This window comes from Falco biarmicus, chromosome 4 (genome assembly GCF_023638135.1).
Source record: "Falco biarmicus isolate bFalBia1 chromosome 4, bFalBia1.pri, whole genome shotgun sequence".
Lineage (NCBI taxonomy): Eukaryota > Metazoa > Chordata > Aves > Falconiformes > Falconidae > Falco > Falco biarmicus.
The window spans coordinates 92,600,198-92,618,219 of NC_079291.1; the positions used below are offsets into that span (position 1 = coordinate 92,600,198).

The window sequence follows — 18,022 nt, forward strand, 5'->3', positions numbered from 1 at the left end:
TCTTAAGTCTATGAGAACTGGGTATGGTTTCTCAAACTGTTTGGGGAATATTCTCCCCTGCCTTGTCATCTTTTAGGTACTTGGGAGTTGCTGTACCCCTACAGTAAGCTTTCCTCTTGCACCAGCTTTGCTGGCAGCAGGTGCCTGCTGAGAGATCGATACCTGTTACTTGAGAGAAATCTGAAGTTTTGGTTTTGTTTGTTTTCTGGTTTAGAAACGCATGGGAAAAGTCAGAAAGCAATACCTCTAACAGAATGGAGGAGAGGGTGCTGCTGTTGGCGCAGTGTGCCTTGCTGCGGAAGCTGATAGCGTACCCTGCGTGAGCCAGGGATCGTAAGATGAGAAAAGATAGGCTTCTTGTGGCAAAGGGCTGTGCAACCTCAGTGGGTTTTTTGAGGAGATTAAATTCTCCTAGTGGATAGTGGGGTGGGGATGTATCAGAGGGGACACTGTATGATCTGTCTTTCTGGGATGCTTAGCCTGAAATTCAGACACTCAGTTTACAGAAGTACTGAAATCTTTTAACTGTCTTGTGAAATAACAGTTCACATGGAAAAATCAAGTTCAAATGTCACAAATTCGGGTCTTCAGAATTCATGCCTGCTTTCTGGACCTTAATATTTCTGTGCATTTGTCTGTGGAGTACTTTAGAAGGAACGGTTTGGTCTGGTCTGTGTGTGCAGAACCTCAAATTTTACCCAGCTGCTCTGCCTCTGAAGAAAGAGGATGCTGTGGAAGTGACACACACAAAATATAAAGGCCACAGTTGTCATGCAACTTGAGAAAATGTACTGTAAAGCTTTATTTGGGCGTGGGGGCTGGGAAGTAAAATGTTATACTCGGGCTAGTAGGGCTTGACAAACTCTTTATCGCCTAGCCAGTGACAGAGGTAGAAATGGAAGCCAGCAAGTAAGTTGTACTATGGGTGTCATTACACCTGATGCTGAGTGTGACAAGCTTATGGGATGATTTTTCCGTTTTTCTGCATCATCAGGCTTCTACAGTGCTGTTACACATACCAAGTACAAATTCAGAATGGGGAAAAAAAAGAATAGATTAGACATGGCTTTAATTAAATCGGGTTTTGCACATGTTCATATTGTTGCTAGCATGGTTGCAAGGCAAGTGCAATGTGAGCTGTCTTGTAACAAATGCATTAAGCTTCTCTGCTTTCTGTATGATTACACCTCGTGTACTCCCTTTCTTTAGAAGTACTGTATCTTACAAAGAAATGAATGCTGGAGATTGGTGGGAAGTAGGAACTACATACAAAATCAGTTTACCCATCAGCTCTGCTCCTACTGGAGTATGTAACTTCCAACACCTCATACATGTACCTAAATGTGATGCATGTATATACCCTCCTGTTGAAGGTCATAGGAAAAAAGAGGAACGTTGGAGGATCTGTCAACTTTTTAATTAACGAGGAAGTCAGTTCTTAGGGATCGTAGAGGGATTCAGTTTTATGTTTGTTCTTTTTAACAGGTTAAACCTGGCTGCTGGAAAGACTGAACATTCAGTTCATCTGGGACTGAACGAGAATTACTGAATTTAGGTGACTGAAGATGCTGCTGCTCTGGAAACAGTTGTTCCTGGTCTCACTTGTTGGCTGTCTTGGAGGTAACAAAATACAATCATCTCTAACTTCCAGTTTAGAGCTATGTATAAATCTCAAGATCCCAGATTTGAACTGTGCTTGAGGGATAGAACAGGAAGGCTTTGAAACGTGACTGTCACATAGAGTTTAAAACCCAAACATGTAATAGATTAAATAATACAAAATATTAACAATGAATGAATTAAAATAACTTTTTTCTCCAAAGTTATTACATAGGAATATGTTTTCAAAGCCAGGAGAAGATACTTGAATGCATTAAAGATTGTTAGTTATTAGTAATGCATGCTTTGTAGGTATGCCGATTGAATAGCTACTATACGTGGTTTTATTTAATTGGTAACTTTAAATTCTTGCTGTAACTGGGGATGGTTGCTACAGCCTTTGTCAAAACTTTGTTTACTTTAAAATGGGTTTATTCATGAGGACTAGTGATATGTTATTGCTGCACTAGTTCAGCAGTTTGGAGCTTTGCTTTTCCTGCTATGCCAGACAATTCTCAGTGTTTGGAACTTTTACTGCTTTTCAGGTCGTCTCTCTCCTGCCACGTTAGCGCTTCTGAATTGTTTTTCTCTATCGAGGTCAATGCTCATAGCAGCAGCAGAAGTCCCTTGCTTCCCTTGTCGATCTCCTCATTCAGCATGCGTTCTGGTTGAGCATCCCTAGTAATACCAAGATGCGTGTGAGGGGGAGAGGCAAGGCGAGGCTCCTGTTCTGTTCTCAGGGGTTGGACTCTTGGCAATTTTGGTGCGTGTTGGTGTTGCCAGGGTTGCAAAGGGCAGGCGTAGCTGATGGAGCCCATATTACCTACACGCATCCTCTTCAGAACAGTCCATGCTACTTCGGGGAGGAGGATAGTACATGTGCATGTACTTTAATTGAAACATGTAAATGAAATGGTTTATAGCCTGGGTCTATTGCAAATAGATGTGTTTTCTTTACAAGAACTCTAATGCAGAGATAGATAGCAGATGCTGTGGTTGGCCTGTGCAGTCACCCAGCTGTGATTACTTACGGATACTGCAGCCTCTTCTCTCATCCCTCTTGCTCCTGTAACCTGTTGTTATGTTCTGGCTGCCCTCAGGAGGATTGAATTGCCGCGTGAGGTGCACAGAAACATAAATGAGTAAGGTATATGGATTTAGCTTTCTACAGAGGCTCAGAAGGCCAGGATTTGTTTTTGGCTTAATCAAAAACTTCGAATAAAGGGAAGCCTTATTATCTGTATAGTGAAAGGTCCTCATATTGCCTCTATCAGATCCAAATGTTTTTCTAGTGAAAAAGAAGATCCCAAGAAACTTAAAAATATAAATTATTTTTCCTGCAGGAGTACTTTACAGGTTTCTGGCTGAAAGGGGTCTTGGGCATTTCTTACACTGCAGCAGTCACACAGGACTTGCACAGAATTACTGGTTGAAGTGAGGGGAGTTGCTTTTCTCTTGTTTAAACTGCAAACTGCTGGGAGCAAAGCTACCTTTTTAGTACGACTTTTGAGTAAATACTGTCTTGCTGCTGGGTCCATCCAAAATCCAGGGACTAAAAATCATTAGCTTCCTAAAGACTTTTTTTCAAAGTGTAGTCTTGCTGGTTTTGATCGCTTGGATATTGTTGTCATATTTATGTTGCAATACTTAGCTAAAAAGTATGAATAACTTTCATGCAGGAAATCACTTCTATTGGTGATAGGCACTGTGTGTGTGATTTGTAGTAGAATTAATGATTATGTTATGTTCATGATTGTTAGATCAGTATTGATGCTAAAAAAAGGCTTAGTTTTTCATCTGCTAAATTTCTTTCTGTAGGTTTTTTGGTTGATAAAAGGTAAGGAAGATAAGGACTAAGAACTTAATCTTGCTGTATTTTTTTAGTTACATTTGTACAATTTCATAGTTATCCTTTGAATCATAACAAACATCTAAGATACAGGTAGTCTAAGAGGGGAAGGCTAAAAAACCCCTAGTATTTCATTCATAGATAACATACAGTAAAACTTTCTTTTGAAAAATGACAATCACTGTACCCTTATTGAAGTTGTATCTTTTTAAATTACAAAGCATGCAAATCTTCCGGCTTGATGTATTGAATTGAAATATGCTCTTTCTTTTAAATGGAAAAAAAAAATATTTGAGATAATGCAGGAGGAAACATCCAGACCCAGGAGGGTAGGCTAACTCTTAAATAGCACGGGGTTCCCCTTGGCTCCCAGGCGCTGCTGATGTGTTATGGGCAGTAATATGAAAAATCTGTAAACACCACTGGTTAGAGAGTGTGAGCGACAACGTCTGCAGAACTATTTGTGTGACACCCTTAAAGCTTTGCTCAGATCACTTTGACCTTTGTAGTGGTTTGTGTGGAGAAGTACATAACCTCCTACAAGGATGAAAGATTTTTCACCCATCTGTTGAAGGACTGTTTTTATCCTTTAATCTTTCTTAGGTTTTTATTTCATGTCATCTTGGTTCTTTTGGGTCGTATTTAAAAGTAACTGAGATGAAAGCAAGTTTTGTTTTTGCTGCCTCTGAAGAAGGTCACCTGAAGGATCTAGGATGAATTGAGAGGTTTCCTATGTTAAACTGTTTTAACACCAAGTGTAGCAACTGACTTCCTGGAAAAACAAACAAACAACATAGTCATAAATGTGTGGTTCTACGCAAATGTAGCGGTAGAAAGAGACATGGTATGGAAGGGGTAACGTTAGGTGCAAATTCACCAAGTCACAACTCTCAAAGTGCAGCATTTTCAGCAGCAAAGTTGGCATTGACAATCATTGAATTTGCTAATAGAAATGCTTGTTATTTAGGTAGCTACTCTACTAGTTGAACATTGAATTTCCAATCACCATTGCAGTACTAAAGAAAATGTTGCTAATACTTTGAGGTACAAGTGATTCTGGTCTTGTGTAATTCTTGTCCCCTTTTCAGCGTTCCTCCTGCTAGCCTTTCTTTGCATCTATTTCAGGTCATCTCCCTTCAATTAGTGTACTTCCCAAATGTCAGCTTAGTAGCCGTGGGGAGTTGGTAGATTGGAGGACCAGCAGGAAGTCAAGCAAAAAGATGTTTTTCGTATTGTCAAAAGCCAGATGTGTTGATGGGACAGGGCTGCTTGGAAGGCTTGAGCACCCATAATTGATATAAAATGTTGAGTCAGGGTTATATATATTGCCATCACTGATAGTGTTGCTTGGAGTTACAGTCAGCACTTGCAGAGACAAGTCTGAGCTACATGTAATTTGCTGAACAGCCTGAACATTTCCAGCTGCTTAACCCATCTCACTCAGAACTTGCCAAAAGGTCTCAATCCTGACATATAGATCTTCTGCTCTTTGGGGGCTGGGCATGTGCTATATGTGAATGTTCCTTGTTTGTTTCAAGTGCTTAGTAGTGTTAGTGGACCTTTGGAACAACAAGCTTCTAAAAATCCACTTGGGAATTCTGCAGTCGAATTTATTTCAAGATGGATTTTGGTAAGAGCACACTGTAAATGTAAAACAAGTTGTTTAACAGTTTTGAGAAAATGACTTCTAACGTGTCATTAAGATAGATTAGCAGGTATTCTGACTCTTTATAGAAAACAATTTTTCCTAATCTCTGCTCGTAAGCAAAGAGACAGTTCTTTTAAGACCTGTCTGCAGTTCAGTGTTACAAAATAACATCATAGCTACAGAGATGGAGATGCTGATGTTGGCTTATAAACCTTGACATTCTCTGTCCTTGCAGATAATGTATTTCGAACTAGTTCCCTTATTGCAGTGTCCTAAATTGAATTGCTTTTCGTTTATCCGATGTGAATCTTCGTAGTTCATCAAAGTGGGGATGTGAGAGTATCTAGTGGAAAAAAAAACAAAAACAAAACACCAGCCCAAACAAAACCCTTGGGGTTTTGTTTATTGATGTATGCTTATATCTGTACGACTAATGATCCTGCATGTTTTTTGTCTGTTTACCTTGGGGAGCAAAAAGGTGATTACTTAACATTAAATATATATGGAGTTTCAAAACTGCTACCTTGTTAGGAAGGGAATTTCAGAACACATGCTTTAGTAGTATTATGTTTAAATTACTCTGAAGAACAACTTCAAAGATAAAAATGAATAAGATATGCAAAACAGCATGAATAGTTAAAGTGCAAAACTAAACTGTGGTCTGTGGTGAAGTCACAGATTGATTCCAGGTGTGTTACAACTTCTAGACTCTTGTATAGACTTCACCCTTCCTGGGTGGACCCAGCTGATGTCCCTTCCCGTGGTGGGGAGCTGGCCAGCAGCTCCCCCATTTCTAGCATGGGGGAGGGTGTGCGCTGCTCTGCTATTGCAGTGGCTGGTGAATATGGTGATCATCTAAGGTAATTAAGGTCAACATCTATTGCATAAGTGTGTAAACTGCTTCTCTGCAGTTTGCATGACAGCTGGCTTTTCTTGCCGCTCTTGCTAATTTTGGCTTTGTTTTCCTGCAGTTTATTGCACTGCTCAACCGGAGAGGAGGAGTAAGCTCCTCCATCGGCCCCAGCTGGCACAAGAGCTGTACATTTTCTCACCCAGCCTTTCACAGCAGCACCTGTGCCAGCACAGGCATTGTTTTTTCAGCTTTCTCATAATTTTCTATTGTTTTGGGCAGTTTTATACTGCTAAAATGGAATGTTCTGTTCTCCCTGGAAAAGTATCTTTTAAAAGTTTCCCTGAGAATTAAAAGGAAGAACAAATTCCGAAGGATGTTCGAGGGGAAAAGAAGAATCTTCTGTGAATCAAGAGAAGGTTCAAAGAAGTGAAACAAGGAGAACTGTGTGTGTAAATGCATAAAACTTTTGTTCTTCAGGAGATGAAAGGGCACGTTTCAAACAGCGTGTCCAGCACGAGGGCTAACTTTCTTGGCTAAACTTCTAACTTGGCACCACAAATAGTATATCCTAATGCTGTCTTGATTGCACTTTATCCAAATAGGCCAAAACAAAGAGTTACCATTAAACTTCATCTTCTAGCCATTACCGGTCTTGGCAAAACAGAAACAAAGAAACCCCAAGAAACAAACAAAACCCCAAACTAGCCAAAAATCTATCTTAACATGCAGAAACTATTTGTATGTTGAAGCCTCGTTCCTGTTCTGTCCTTTTACACTGAAATTTCCCATCAGGGTGTGTGTGTGTGTCTTTCTAAATTCCTTATTTAATGGTCCATTTGAGTTAAAAACTAGATGATGATGTATGCATTTATTGTATGTCAGTTCAGATGTTACATTGTTTTCATTTTTACATTTTGTTTTTCTTCTCAGTCTAATAAGGGAAAAAGCCCTGTTAAACCCTTGGGCTCAGGAATGTCATGTATCAGATCCACAGCTCTCCTCTTTATTAAGTTTAGGAGACTTACAGAATTGGAAATTGTGATTCTTCCCTTTCTTAGTTTTTTCCAAAAAGCGTGATAACAAACCTTCCATGTTCTTACTGATTTATTGTTGCTATTAAATTGTGCCACGAGGAAAGCACAAGTACCTGTTTCAGAGGAAAAGCCTGGCTCTCCAGGCATGGAATGCTGTTTTTTTGACGTCGTGGGTGACTTGGGTGTGTGTAAAGTATCTCAGCCAGGTTTCTGTTTTGACCCTACATCTTCTGTCGCGTATTGATTTGGAGAGGCAAAAAGGGGATCCTACTGAGAAGTGTGATAAGGATCTCCTTGTTAATATCACTGTACTTGCCCTGGATCTCAAATGTCAGGAATCCTGTAATATCAATGAGGTCAATGTTAGTGTTCATTGTTCATTCTAGCATCCGGTATAATCAGAGACAGACTTGAATTTTTGTGAAAATCTTACTAGCCAGCTGATTTGGAAAGCCAGTGCTTTGTCTTTGTGCCAGGTTTACTGGTGCACTGGTATAGGTTTCCCATCGGTCTGTGATGTGTGTGTGCTTTTTTGGAGTGCTGCTGTAGGATCTGACTACACAACAAATGTGGTCTCAAACTGTGCTACCTTGTGTTTATACGTGCAGTCTCTTATTCAGTATCTGTGGTTGTGTCTTATCTTCCTTTTGATACGTGCTTATGTGGCAAGATGCTCTTTCCTGGTTGCTAAACGTCTTTTGAAGGCATGAGTGCTTTTATTTTTCTTCAGTATTTCTTGAAAACAAGGGATATACCAAACATCAACATGTGGTTGGTTTAATGTAGATGAGGAAATAACTCGTGTTTCTGGTGACATCTTGTATTGAAACTAATCCCATGTAGGAGTATATTTGCAGTCCTAAATGTGTAATGCTTAGTGCAGGCTTCTTGGACGCTGGCAAAATCCCAGCAATACCTTCCCCTGTGCAAAACAGAGACAGCTTTTAAACTTGAAATAATCTTGATTTAGTTTTTGGTGAGGGGTTTCTGTATGTGTGAGTATCTATTTGTAGGGGGAAAAAAAAAACCGCCTACTATGACACCACTCTTGTTAAAATTCAGTTTTCATTAAGTTACAGCATTCAGACAGAACCAGTCTGTATCTTAATGCATAATGATTTTGCATATTAATAGAAGTCTCCTTTTTGTACATTATACATTAATAGTCATAATGTTAAAATGCATCTTTGCCTATAGTGACTGTCAGAATTGTTTAGCTTGAATTGCTCACATATTGTTAACAAGATTCATTACACTGACAGAAAATTTTGTTTACTGATTGACTTAGTTACAAAATAAGGACTTGGTCTTAAGAGTTCTGCTTTTTCTATGAATTGTTTGATGTCATGGGTGCTTCATACAGATCTCATAACAGAAAACAAAATTGCTGCTGTTAATCTGAAAAGGCACCCCCTGTAGATATCCCTTTGTCCTTACACCCAACATACCATCAAGCTTCACTACTCCTCTGTTTTTGTGAACAAAGGATACAGCAAATAACCTCCCAGAGCTTACGTACCAGGCAAGAAATTTGCCCTCCTGCAGGCACCTTTTGTCTATGAACCAGCAGATGGTGGTACCTTACTGGAGACCCAGTTTCACCTCTTGCTATGAAACAGTTGAAAACTTGCCTCTGTCTTCCTGCTGCTACTTCTGCTTTTAATACAACTGTAGTACACGTGCACCTTAGCACTGTGAATTTTTCTGTTCTCAGCCTGCCAGTAGAGCACACTCCAAGAATGGCTTTTTAGGGTTTGTTTTCATTCTTTGCCAATACTGTAAGAAGATGTTGAGCAGCATTGGAGAACAGTGCTAATCCATGCACTTGGAATTAAGCGAGGGAATCAATATAGACTCCTTCATCAGGATCTTTTGTTTTTTCTTGTTACCTATGTGTAAACCTGGGGTGGTCCAAGTAACAGAGAGACTGTCACTGATGTAATGGACTTTCCAAGCTCAGTGGATTTACTAGAGTCTATTCTGATGGTGGGTATGCTCGTATCAGTTACAATATTTAATGCAATGAGTGTGGAAAATGCTGTGACATAAAGTCTCTCTTGAAAAAGAGTTTTAAAATACCTCTTAAGGGTCTCCTCAGTTTCTGCTACATCTTCCAAGCTGAAGAAAACCTTCTGTTGAAAAGCAGCTACTTCTTGCTGCAGATACTGTTTAACCTTTAAGTGAAATCTTTACCTCCAGACAATTAATGCTTCATTTCAACAGGACAAATGTAATCTTTATCTTCATTAATCAAGCTTCTTGCAGATTTTATGACATTTGAATGGAGAAATTCTGGCTAGTGGCAATTCTAACTTGCATAAATTACCAAGAAGAAATTTTAAAGTGCTTGTTCCTGCAATAAAATTTTGTTTTTGCAAATACTACTGGGCATGAAGGTGCATTTGTGCTTACGTGGTTCTTCTGCCTAGTGCAGTTTAAAGTGCAATACAATATAGCAAATAATCTCAATATCTTTTTTTATAAAAGGTTACGGAGCCTGGGTACATTGAATAGTAACCCATAACAGCATACTTACTGAAATCCACAGCCTAAATACTTATTTAATAAAGATGGTGATAACTCCCAGTGCCTCCAGGACTTCTGTTTGCTGAGTTACTTGGTAGAAGGATCATTGCCTGGTATTCAGTATGTGGCTACTTATTTGTGGTATGACTTCAGCCTACTTTTTCACGTGTCTGGGGTGAGAGCTTTTGAAGGTACATAGCCTTCCCTTAGCATGTGGCGTGCCTGCTGCGTAATGAGGGTAGGATGGGAGCCTCTCCACAGATGCTTTTTGGGTTAGCGCGGTCCAGCATTGGCAGCTCAGAGTTTCAGAAGCAGCAAGGTTTTGGAAGTTGTTGCAGGACAGCTGGCTTCCACCCCCATTTCAGGCAACCCTCCTGTCCCAAGGTGGCACAGCGGGACACTAGGGGCTGCCTCTAGGAGCGGCTGTCATCCACTCTCTGCAAGCTGGGATCCTCTTCTGTCTTACAGCATCAGCTTATCTCTTTTTCCTCTGTCCCTCAGCTGCAGCTATTAAAGTCATTCTTCTTTACTTGCCAGGCTGTCTCTACTGAAGAGATAAAAGCTTAAGTTTGGCTGCTTTGCCTGTCTTCTGGTGGTTTGGGTAATGAAATGAAGATAAAGCTTTCACTCATTACCTGAACAGCCATCCTATTGTTTCTTCTGCCTGTCTTTTGATAGCGAACTAGACAACAGCATCCTAGGCTTGCTGTACAGCCATCTTCATTGATTAAACTACCTGCTGAAGTATCTATCGCTGGCTATTGCTAAAGAATAAATGATGACCAAGATGGATGAGTAATCTCATCTAGTGTGATAATTCCTAGAGTTTTGGGTACTATCTTTTAATCTTTCATTTCTTTACTACAAAAGAGATTCAGTGGAGCTCGTTAGTTTATGAAGTTACTGCTTTATGAAGGCTAGGGATCTGCGGGTGAGTCATGCTATACAAATACCAAGGTGGGCAAGGGAAACCCTTTTCTCTCCAAGCAGAAAGGGAAAAGATGTTGGTGAGGGAGCACAAGGGGAGAGGACCTTGGGGAAAAGTTTGCTGTGCAGAACATAAGCTCTATCAGCCTCTTACTTCGGAAGCTCAGGACTCTGCAGGGGAAAAAAAAACATGTTAAAGTGGTTGTGAATGACAGTTGAAAAACAGGGAAGGTACACTGTGGTTGAAATCTAAAGCTGAATGAAATGGCAGATGTTGAGGAAAATAAAAGAAGTGAAAATACATACTTAGTTTCGTATTTTAAAAAGCCTTCTAGAAGAAACTGTTCTGATTTTGTGGTGTTTTTTTTCTCCATGATCACATTCAAAAGAAATGCTGTGAATTTTAACTTTTGGTCACTTTAAATACAGTGCTGGTAGCCTCTTGGACAAAAGCTTTATTTTTGCCGTAATTAGCCTCTCAGTTTTTTGTTTAATAACAAATGGGACAATGTTAGTCTTTAACTTTTCCAATATAGGATGTACATAGCAGTGATGAGATTTCAGGGGTCAGTATTTGTCAGGGATCAGAACACAATTTTCAAGCTGTGTTTTCAGTAAAAAACAACACGAGGTTGTAAATCAAAACTTAACCTCAACCATATTACTATACGTGTTTGAAAACCTAAGTAAATAAAGGCTCATTTATATTCTTGACTGATTAGCACAATCAGAACTTATTGATGCTAAAATGAAGCAGATTTGCATAACTGTAAACAGAATACTAAAATATAGCTGTCTAATGTAGCATGGTGGTTTTTTCCTTCTTGGATGGAACAAATAGTTACAACTTTCTTCTTGACTTTTTTGGAGTCTTTAACAAAGACAAAAGCATTTCAAACACATACCTTTTGGCAGAAGAGATGACCTTTTTCTAAACAAGTGCTGCTTGCTCTCTTGGAAGAGAAAGCAGAAGATGACATGTAGGTAGATGTGTTTGTGCTTTGCATAGTCAAGGGTCAGACATTCACAAACTGAGAGTGTGGTGGAGAAACATTTGAACATAAAAACCACTTTAACGGAACCAGCTATTCCAATTGTTTGTTGCATTTTAATTCAACAGAGGGGAACAGACATCTGGGAGAACAAGAGGCGGTATGGAGCAATGTTATGCAGCGATACAAAGTAAGGAGCTCTGTGTACTGAAGCCAACTGGATGTTTTCCTGGGGTGTAAAATGAGAAAGCTGGCCTAGCCTGATGCACCAGGGCTGTGGGTTTTAAGGAAACCTGTGTTTCAATTTTGATGGCTATGAGCTTGTGCAGGTGACGAGTTTTCATTCAAATTGTCAGGAAGACATGTAATGGCACTTGCAAGTTTTTGCACCATTCAAGTGTCTATGTGAACAGAGACTTACTGCATTTTTTTTCTAATACACGTCGAGGGTTGTTCCCATCTCATAAGTGTCATTATGTTAAGAAGTACCAAGTGTGAGCAATTGGTGGATTAGCGTAACTTTTGTTTAGTAGAGGCGACAGACTATGTCAGGGGGGTTATTTTAAATAAGCAGAAAATTTTGCAACTCCTGTGCCGCTCCTCCACCATTGCATACTGGAGAGGTCTGAAATGCCGCCTCGTCCCCACTGAACTGCGAGTCATGCCTTGCAGGAGGCATGTACTTTGCAAAATAATTCAGTGCATCTTTGGGTACTTTGCAGCAGAGGCAAAGGACTGCAAAGAGGAATGTAGCATTCATTTGCCTTTGGCAGTTGTACATTGAGAACTTCAAGATGTTTTAAACCTGAATTAAAAACAGTTTAATTTGCATAGTCAAGGGTAATTAGTGTGTATTTTATCCTGGTTCCCATACAACTATTTATAACTCTGGAAGCAACACAGAAAATCCCAGAATAGTTCAGTGTTGGATTCAGTTAAGGATTCTCCTGTACCTCAGAGGTGACAGGCAAAGGTATTGCTATTGGTAAATAATGGAATGGTAGATGTTATGATCTTGAAGATAAGGCTGTTAGTGTCACAATTTGCCTATTAAAACCAGACATGGGATTTGATTCACACTGATGTCGGTGTACCCCAACATAAAACTTGCAGTGGCATCCTTGGTCATTTTTAGGTGACCTCTGCATAGCTTGGAAGAGCTAAAGTGGAAATAAGAACCGGTCTTTTAAAGCTCTGCTCTATGTTCCAAGGAAATTATTTAGCTGGCTCATTCCAGATTACTTTCTGGTCTTTATGTTGCCGGAGCTCATCTGTCGGTAGAGACTTTATGAATTAGGTCTTTTAAGGTTTGATCACACTTCACATTTTTAAGGTTTGCTGTGTAGGGAGATCATCTGGCACGTTATTTAATGAGTCAAGGCAGCTATGGGGATGTGTAATGGAAGGATATAAGTTTTCCCTACATCTTTCAAAATGTGAAGAAACGTTTATCCTGTATCAACAGCTTAAAAATGGGACAGATTCATTCCTTCCTGTGATGTTTTGTGCTAGCTGGGAAGCGATTCCAGCAAGCTCTGATAAGAGACAGTGTTTTTTGAGATAAACTACTGACATTAATGGTGCCTTGACTTTTTAGGGAGAGGGGGTGGTGTGACAGTTTTTTCTGCCTTCAAAATTTGTAAGAATTGCCTTTGATTGCAGCTGTGGAAAAACCTCAAACTGAATTTACTTCCTAGCCTATGTAAAACTTTATTGCAGATCTGGACTGTAGTTTAAAGAAAGACAATGGTATGGCTGAATTTGTTTTTATATATATATATTTTTGTATATAAAATCTAATGATTCATGTAAAATTCTGGGTCTGTATTCACAGCACTGATGCAGAGTGGGCATATTTTAGCTTATACAAGAGTTTACAAGTGAGTGACAGCAGTGAGCAACATATTGGAAAATATTACTACTTTTTTAAAATTTTTTGGATCTTAACATGAATTATGGTAATCCGTAGTGTATGAAGACAAAATGAAATCGCATAAAAGCACAGAGTCAATGGGGGAGAAAAAGCAGTTGTTGCAGATCATAACCTCATTGGTTGGGGTGACAGTTTCAATTCCATTTGAGTTTTCTCCAGTTCTCATCCTTTTTATGTTGGATTAAGTAACAGTGTTTGTCTTCTTCTTATTCCCATAGCAACCTTATCTTTTTTTCTTTTTTTGATGTAAATCTGCTTGTCTCTTACTGCCTTTCAAAGCAACTAACTTGGGAAGGAAGGGAGCATGGTGAGAAGGAATCAGAGACCTTCTGGCATAGGAAGTAAGAGAAAATATTTTGGTGATAGGTGTGTATATACCATCTTCCCCCCTCCCCCAAGCTATTGATTACATCAGTTTTCGGTGTAGTTTTTTCATGAAGACTTAAACTTTCATGCTGTTTTGCTAGGTTGTCTGGGCAAAACTTTCAAAAAGTCGAAGGCCACTCAAAGGGCAGCCAAAAAGACAGACTTAGTGACCTGTAATGTTATGGCTTGTATAACTTAAGTGCCACTTGCAGTCAAGGAAAGCCTTAGCTCACCATGATTTTGCTCCTTGTGTAACTTGGAATGTCTTAAAAGAAAGTTGGGTGCAAGCAGAGGTTTAGCTGGATGCTGTGACCCCCAGCTTAGGGTCCAGCCCTTCTGCCTGCCCATGCCCAGTGGCCCACAGCTGGGAATATCCTGACCTGGGGAGAGTCTCTGAATCCTCCGTATCACAGGGATGAGGCCCCAAGTCAGAGTGTAAAAACCAGTTTGTACAAAAGGGTTCAAAACCTTAGTTGCATCACTTGCCATTTTAAGGCATGAAATCAGGATGAAAAAAGCAACTGTTGCTTTGTCTCTGTACATCTTTTTCTCTTATTAAATATTTCACTTGATTGGACTTGCTTAATATAATAAGTGTCTGAGCTGAAGTGCAATGGGAAGATCATTATGTAAATTGATCTGAAGCCAAATTTTTCTTCCATAGCTGTAATGGAGAGACTTTTAACTGTCTGCACTCCTGACGGCAGCAGCTTGCTGTGAACCAGAGATGCAACACGGTTGCAGCAGTGTTAGTAATGACACTAAGAAAAAAGGCTCTTCTGGAACTGTAGTTCTGCATGCACCTTGTCATTTACCTGCTTTTGGTTGTCCACCAATTCTTTTTTTTTTTTTTTTTTTTTTTAGGAGTTTCTGCCAGAGTCCTGCTGAGACCAGCTTTTCTGCCAAACTTTCTGCATGCATTCCAAGCACATTTATTGTCAGTGGGTGAGGAATGGGCACTTAGATATTAACCCATTACATTTCATCCTCTTAATCTCTTGTGTTTGTTTCTGTAATAGCTATCCAGATTTTGACTATAATTATTCTTGACTTGAACGTTAATTTTGCTACCTTAGAAATTCTTTGAAGGGCAGTAATTTGCTGAAAGTAGGTAGGCCATGTGGTGTCTAGTTCTTAAGTTTTAAGGCTTCCTAATGATACTGGTTGTGGGGTTTGGGGGGAAGGTTTTTTGGGTTGGGAGGGGTTGTTTGTTTGTGGGGCTTATTAAGGTTTTTAAAAACTAATAATTTTCTTTCAATCGCAGAGTATACATAAATATTAAATCAATATGATCCGTTACATTTTTAGCTATTTAGACTTTATGCCTAAATTCTGAAATAGTTTTTAACAGGAGCCTTTTGAAATACTAGTTTTACTTCTGTAGGTGTATTTTTATAAATAATAATTTTGATACTTCCTGTTGTCCAGCACTGTCCACGTGTGTGTGTGTCTGTCCCTGGGTAAAGCTCTAAACAAATATTCTTATATTAATTCTTGCAGATTTCTATTTTCTTTAACAAGATTGATTACTTTCTTAAACCTCTGGAATATGGCTTATTTGTGAAAGAGCTTATATTCACTGAAAAATCAAAGCAAGTCATTACTAGTGGAAGAATTTTAGCCCTTGTGTCTTTTCGTCAGAATTACCCTAATATTCTTGTTTAGCCCACTTAGCATGCTACAGATAATACTTTAAAAACATCTAGATTGCATTAATACCACATTAAGGGCCTGATCTAAAGCCCATTGAGGTTGATAGGGATGTTCAGTAGGAATGTAACGCTTTGATCTTTCAACTGGTAGTTTCACAGTTTACAAAATCAAACATAAAAAATGTTTCAGTCAACATAAACACATCTGTGTCATGCTTCACCCTTCATGGCTAATAAAACTATTCGATTTGGAACCTCCTCAAAGTGAAATAAATACTTAATAATTCTGAATGCATTTTACAGCAACAAGTTCTGAAATAAAAAAAATTGTGTCACTAAAAGGCATGTAACAAGCGCAGTTGTCTTGTGACTGACACTCAGTGAATATATTTTAACTGTAAGAAACCCATGGCTGCAGCACAGTAAATGTCAGATTTAGGAGGGATTGGGAATAACTGTTTAAATATCTTCACTTCTTACTTCAAATGCAGTTTTTCAAGGCTCTGATTTGCTGCCAGCCTGCCTACTCTGCTTCCTTATGTTTGTTTGCAGTACAGCTACTTGCTAAGCAAAGTAGGTATCTTAATACCAAAGCAATGGAACTTGCAGAACCACTCCTATTATGCTGCATTGCTTCTGTCTTTATTTTTTGTATCAATAATGTATTTACATAAGTGTTTCCAGTAGAATATGGTAGTGAGCAGTGACAGAGAGTGCAGGCTGTGACTTGTGGGGAGTCTCATTTAATAACCAAGGAAATTCACAGTACTTTTGAGTAGAGATGCAGTACCTGCTTTTTATTTTCCTGTTACTACCTCTCTCAGCCTTATGCAGTGAGATCTTCTTTCTATTTTTATGAAGCTATTTTTTTTCAGCCCATGCTTTTTTATTAAATTGGAGTTAACGATATACTTTCGAGGATTACATCATCCTATGCAGAGCAATTTGGCTTAGGCTGGAGATCAATCTGCACATGGAGCATCTGTCGCTTAACAACTCTGCTTAGATACCAACAAAAAGATTTGAGGTCTCAATGTGTTTTGGGGTTTTTCTCCTTATGTACATGTCTCAATCTGTTAAATTTTCTGCAGTGACACTGGGATTGTATTACTTATTTTTTTAAAAAATAAATGGAGTCACAGAAGAATAGATAGGGATTTCTGGGCCGTTGTTTTTTTCCACTCCCACAGCTTCTGTTGTTGAATTGTCTGCTGCTGGATTTATTAATCTATGTAGTTGCTTGCTCAGGTGTAATCCCTTGTTCAGCCACATCTATTCATCCACTGAAGGATGTGCACATTGGTACATCATGGCATATTAAAGGTTTACCGCTGCCTGCCACAGCTGTCATCTCTTTGACCCTTCGGTAAACTAACAGTCTTCCACGTAATTTTGCTTTCATTCAAGTGTAATGCCATTACTGTGGAGGCAGACAGAATGCAATTCTCTAAAGATCTTGTTTCATTCCCTCCTCTTTCAAGGAGGTTAATGTGCTCAAATGATCCCTGCATTTTCTTTCTTAGCTCTCCTGCTGCAAGAAGAGCAAAGAAGAAAGTGCTCTGGGTGATGTTTGCACTAGTTTTCGGGGGATGGAGTGAACTGGAAAGATTAACTCACCAGTTAGGTAGAAGTCCTCTTTACACTTGAATTTCAAATGACTTCATTTTTTTCCATAGCACTTCTATTTTTGTAACCTTTCAGTAAAAGGTTATACAATTTTTTTTCTAATATCACTTACTATAGAAATGAGCAAGTAAAAACTTAGTTATCCCAAACTATCTAAACTATATTTAAATATTAATGAAATATAGGAATAACTTAAGACTTTAAGCCTAATCAGTGTTTTGTCACTTACAAGCTGTACAGTTTCACACACACATGTGTCCCCCCCAGTTTCATATTAATGTTTGCATTATATTAGTACTTTGCAGATAGTGTGGATAGCCTTGCGATCTTGCGGAGCTGATGGGGAGAATGAGAGCTTGGAGATGATGGGCTGAAACTGGCGTCTGGGGACACCTATTCAAAACCCCAGCATGTAAGGCAGCAGCTGTCATGTCACTGAGTGCAGTTTCTCTTTATGAATTTATCACCATTGTAATGTCTAATGATTTGTATTTTCCTAGTGCTTTTATATTGATTGCTTCTACTGTATGTACTGCTATTTTATCCAGTAATGAAGTTAAACAATCAAATGAGTTGGTGATTTATTGGGTTTCTTGGTTTAGAGGCTGGTTCTACACTGCCACGGCTTCGCATCTGTTCTCTGAACTCTTGTTTGAGATTTGCCCGTAGGCTTCCTTGCTGCCTTCCCAAGTACCGAATAAGTGTGTGATAATGATGCTTTTGATTCCTAATAACCTGCTATTAACAGTTGTCTTGCATTTCCTTATTGATTGTTCACACTTCCTTGCACTGGGCTATTTTCAATTTTGATTTCTTAATACATAGCCCTTTCTCATTTTATTTGGTATTCTTCTTTTCAAAATAACTTTTTTGAATGCTCAGCTTCTTTGGTTAACAAAGTTTAGCATTTTTCTCTGCAGTATTTCATCACCTTAGCTTTTGATAACAACATGCTATTCTTACACACAAAGATGAAAGGGTAAGTAACTCTTGTCTGGTTCCATTTGAAAGTAACTG

The 18,022-nt window shown here is 39.0% G+C and overlaps 1 protein-coding gene across 2 annotated transcripts in view; it reads left to right on the forward strand.

Annotated features, from left to right (window-relative positions):
* The window catches only part of CNTN3 (contactin 3), a 107,398-nt gene that overhangs the window by 24,950 nt on the left and 64,426 nt on the right, over positions 1–18,022 (forward strand). For both annotated transcript variants that reach the window (XM_056337641.1, XM_056337642.1), the window contains exon 2: positions 1,486–1,620. In XM_056337641.1, coding sequence (XP_056193616.1) covers positions 1,566–1,620 — 55 coding nt within the window. In that variant the 5' untranslated portion in view covers positions 1,486–1,565. The remainder of the gene's footprint in view (positions 1–1,485; positions 1,621–18,022) is intronic.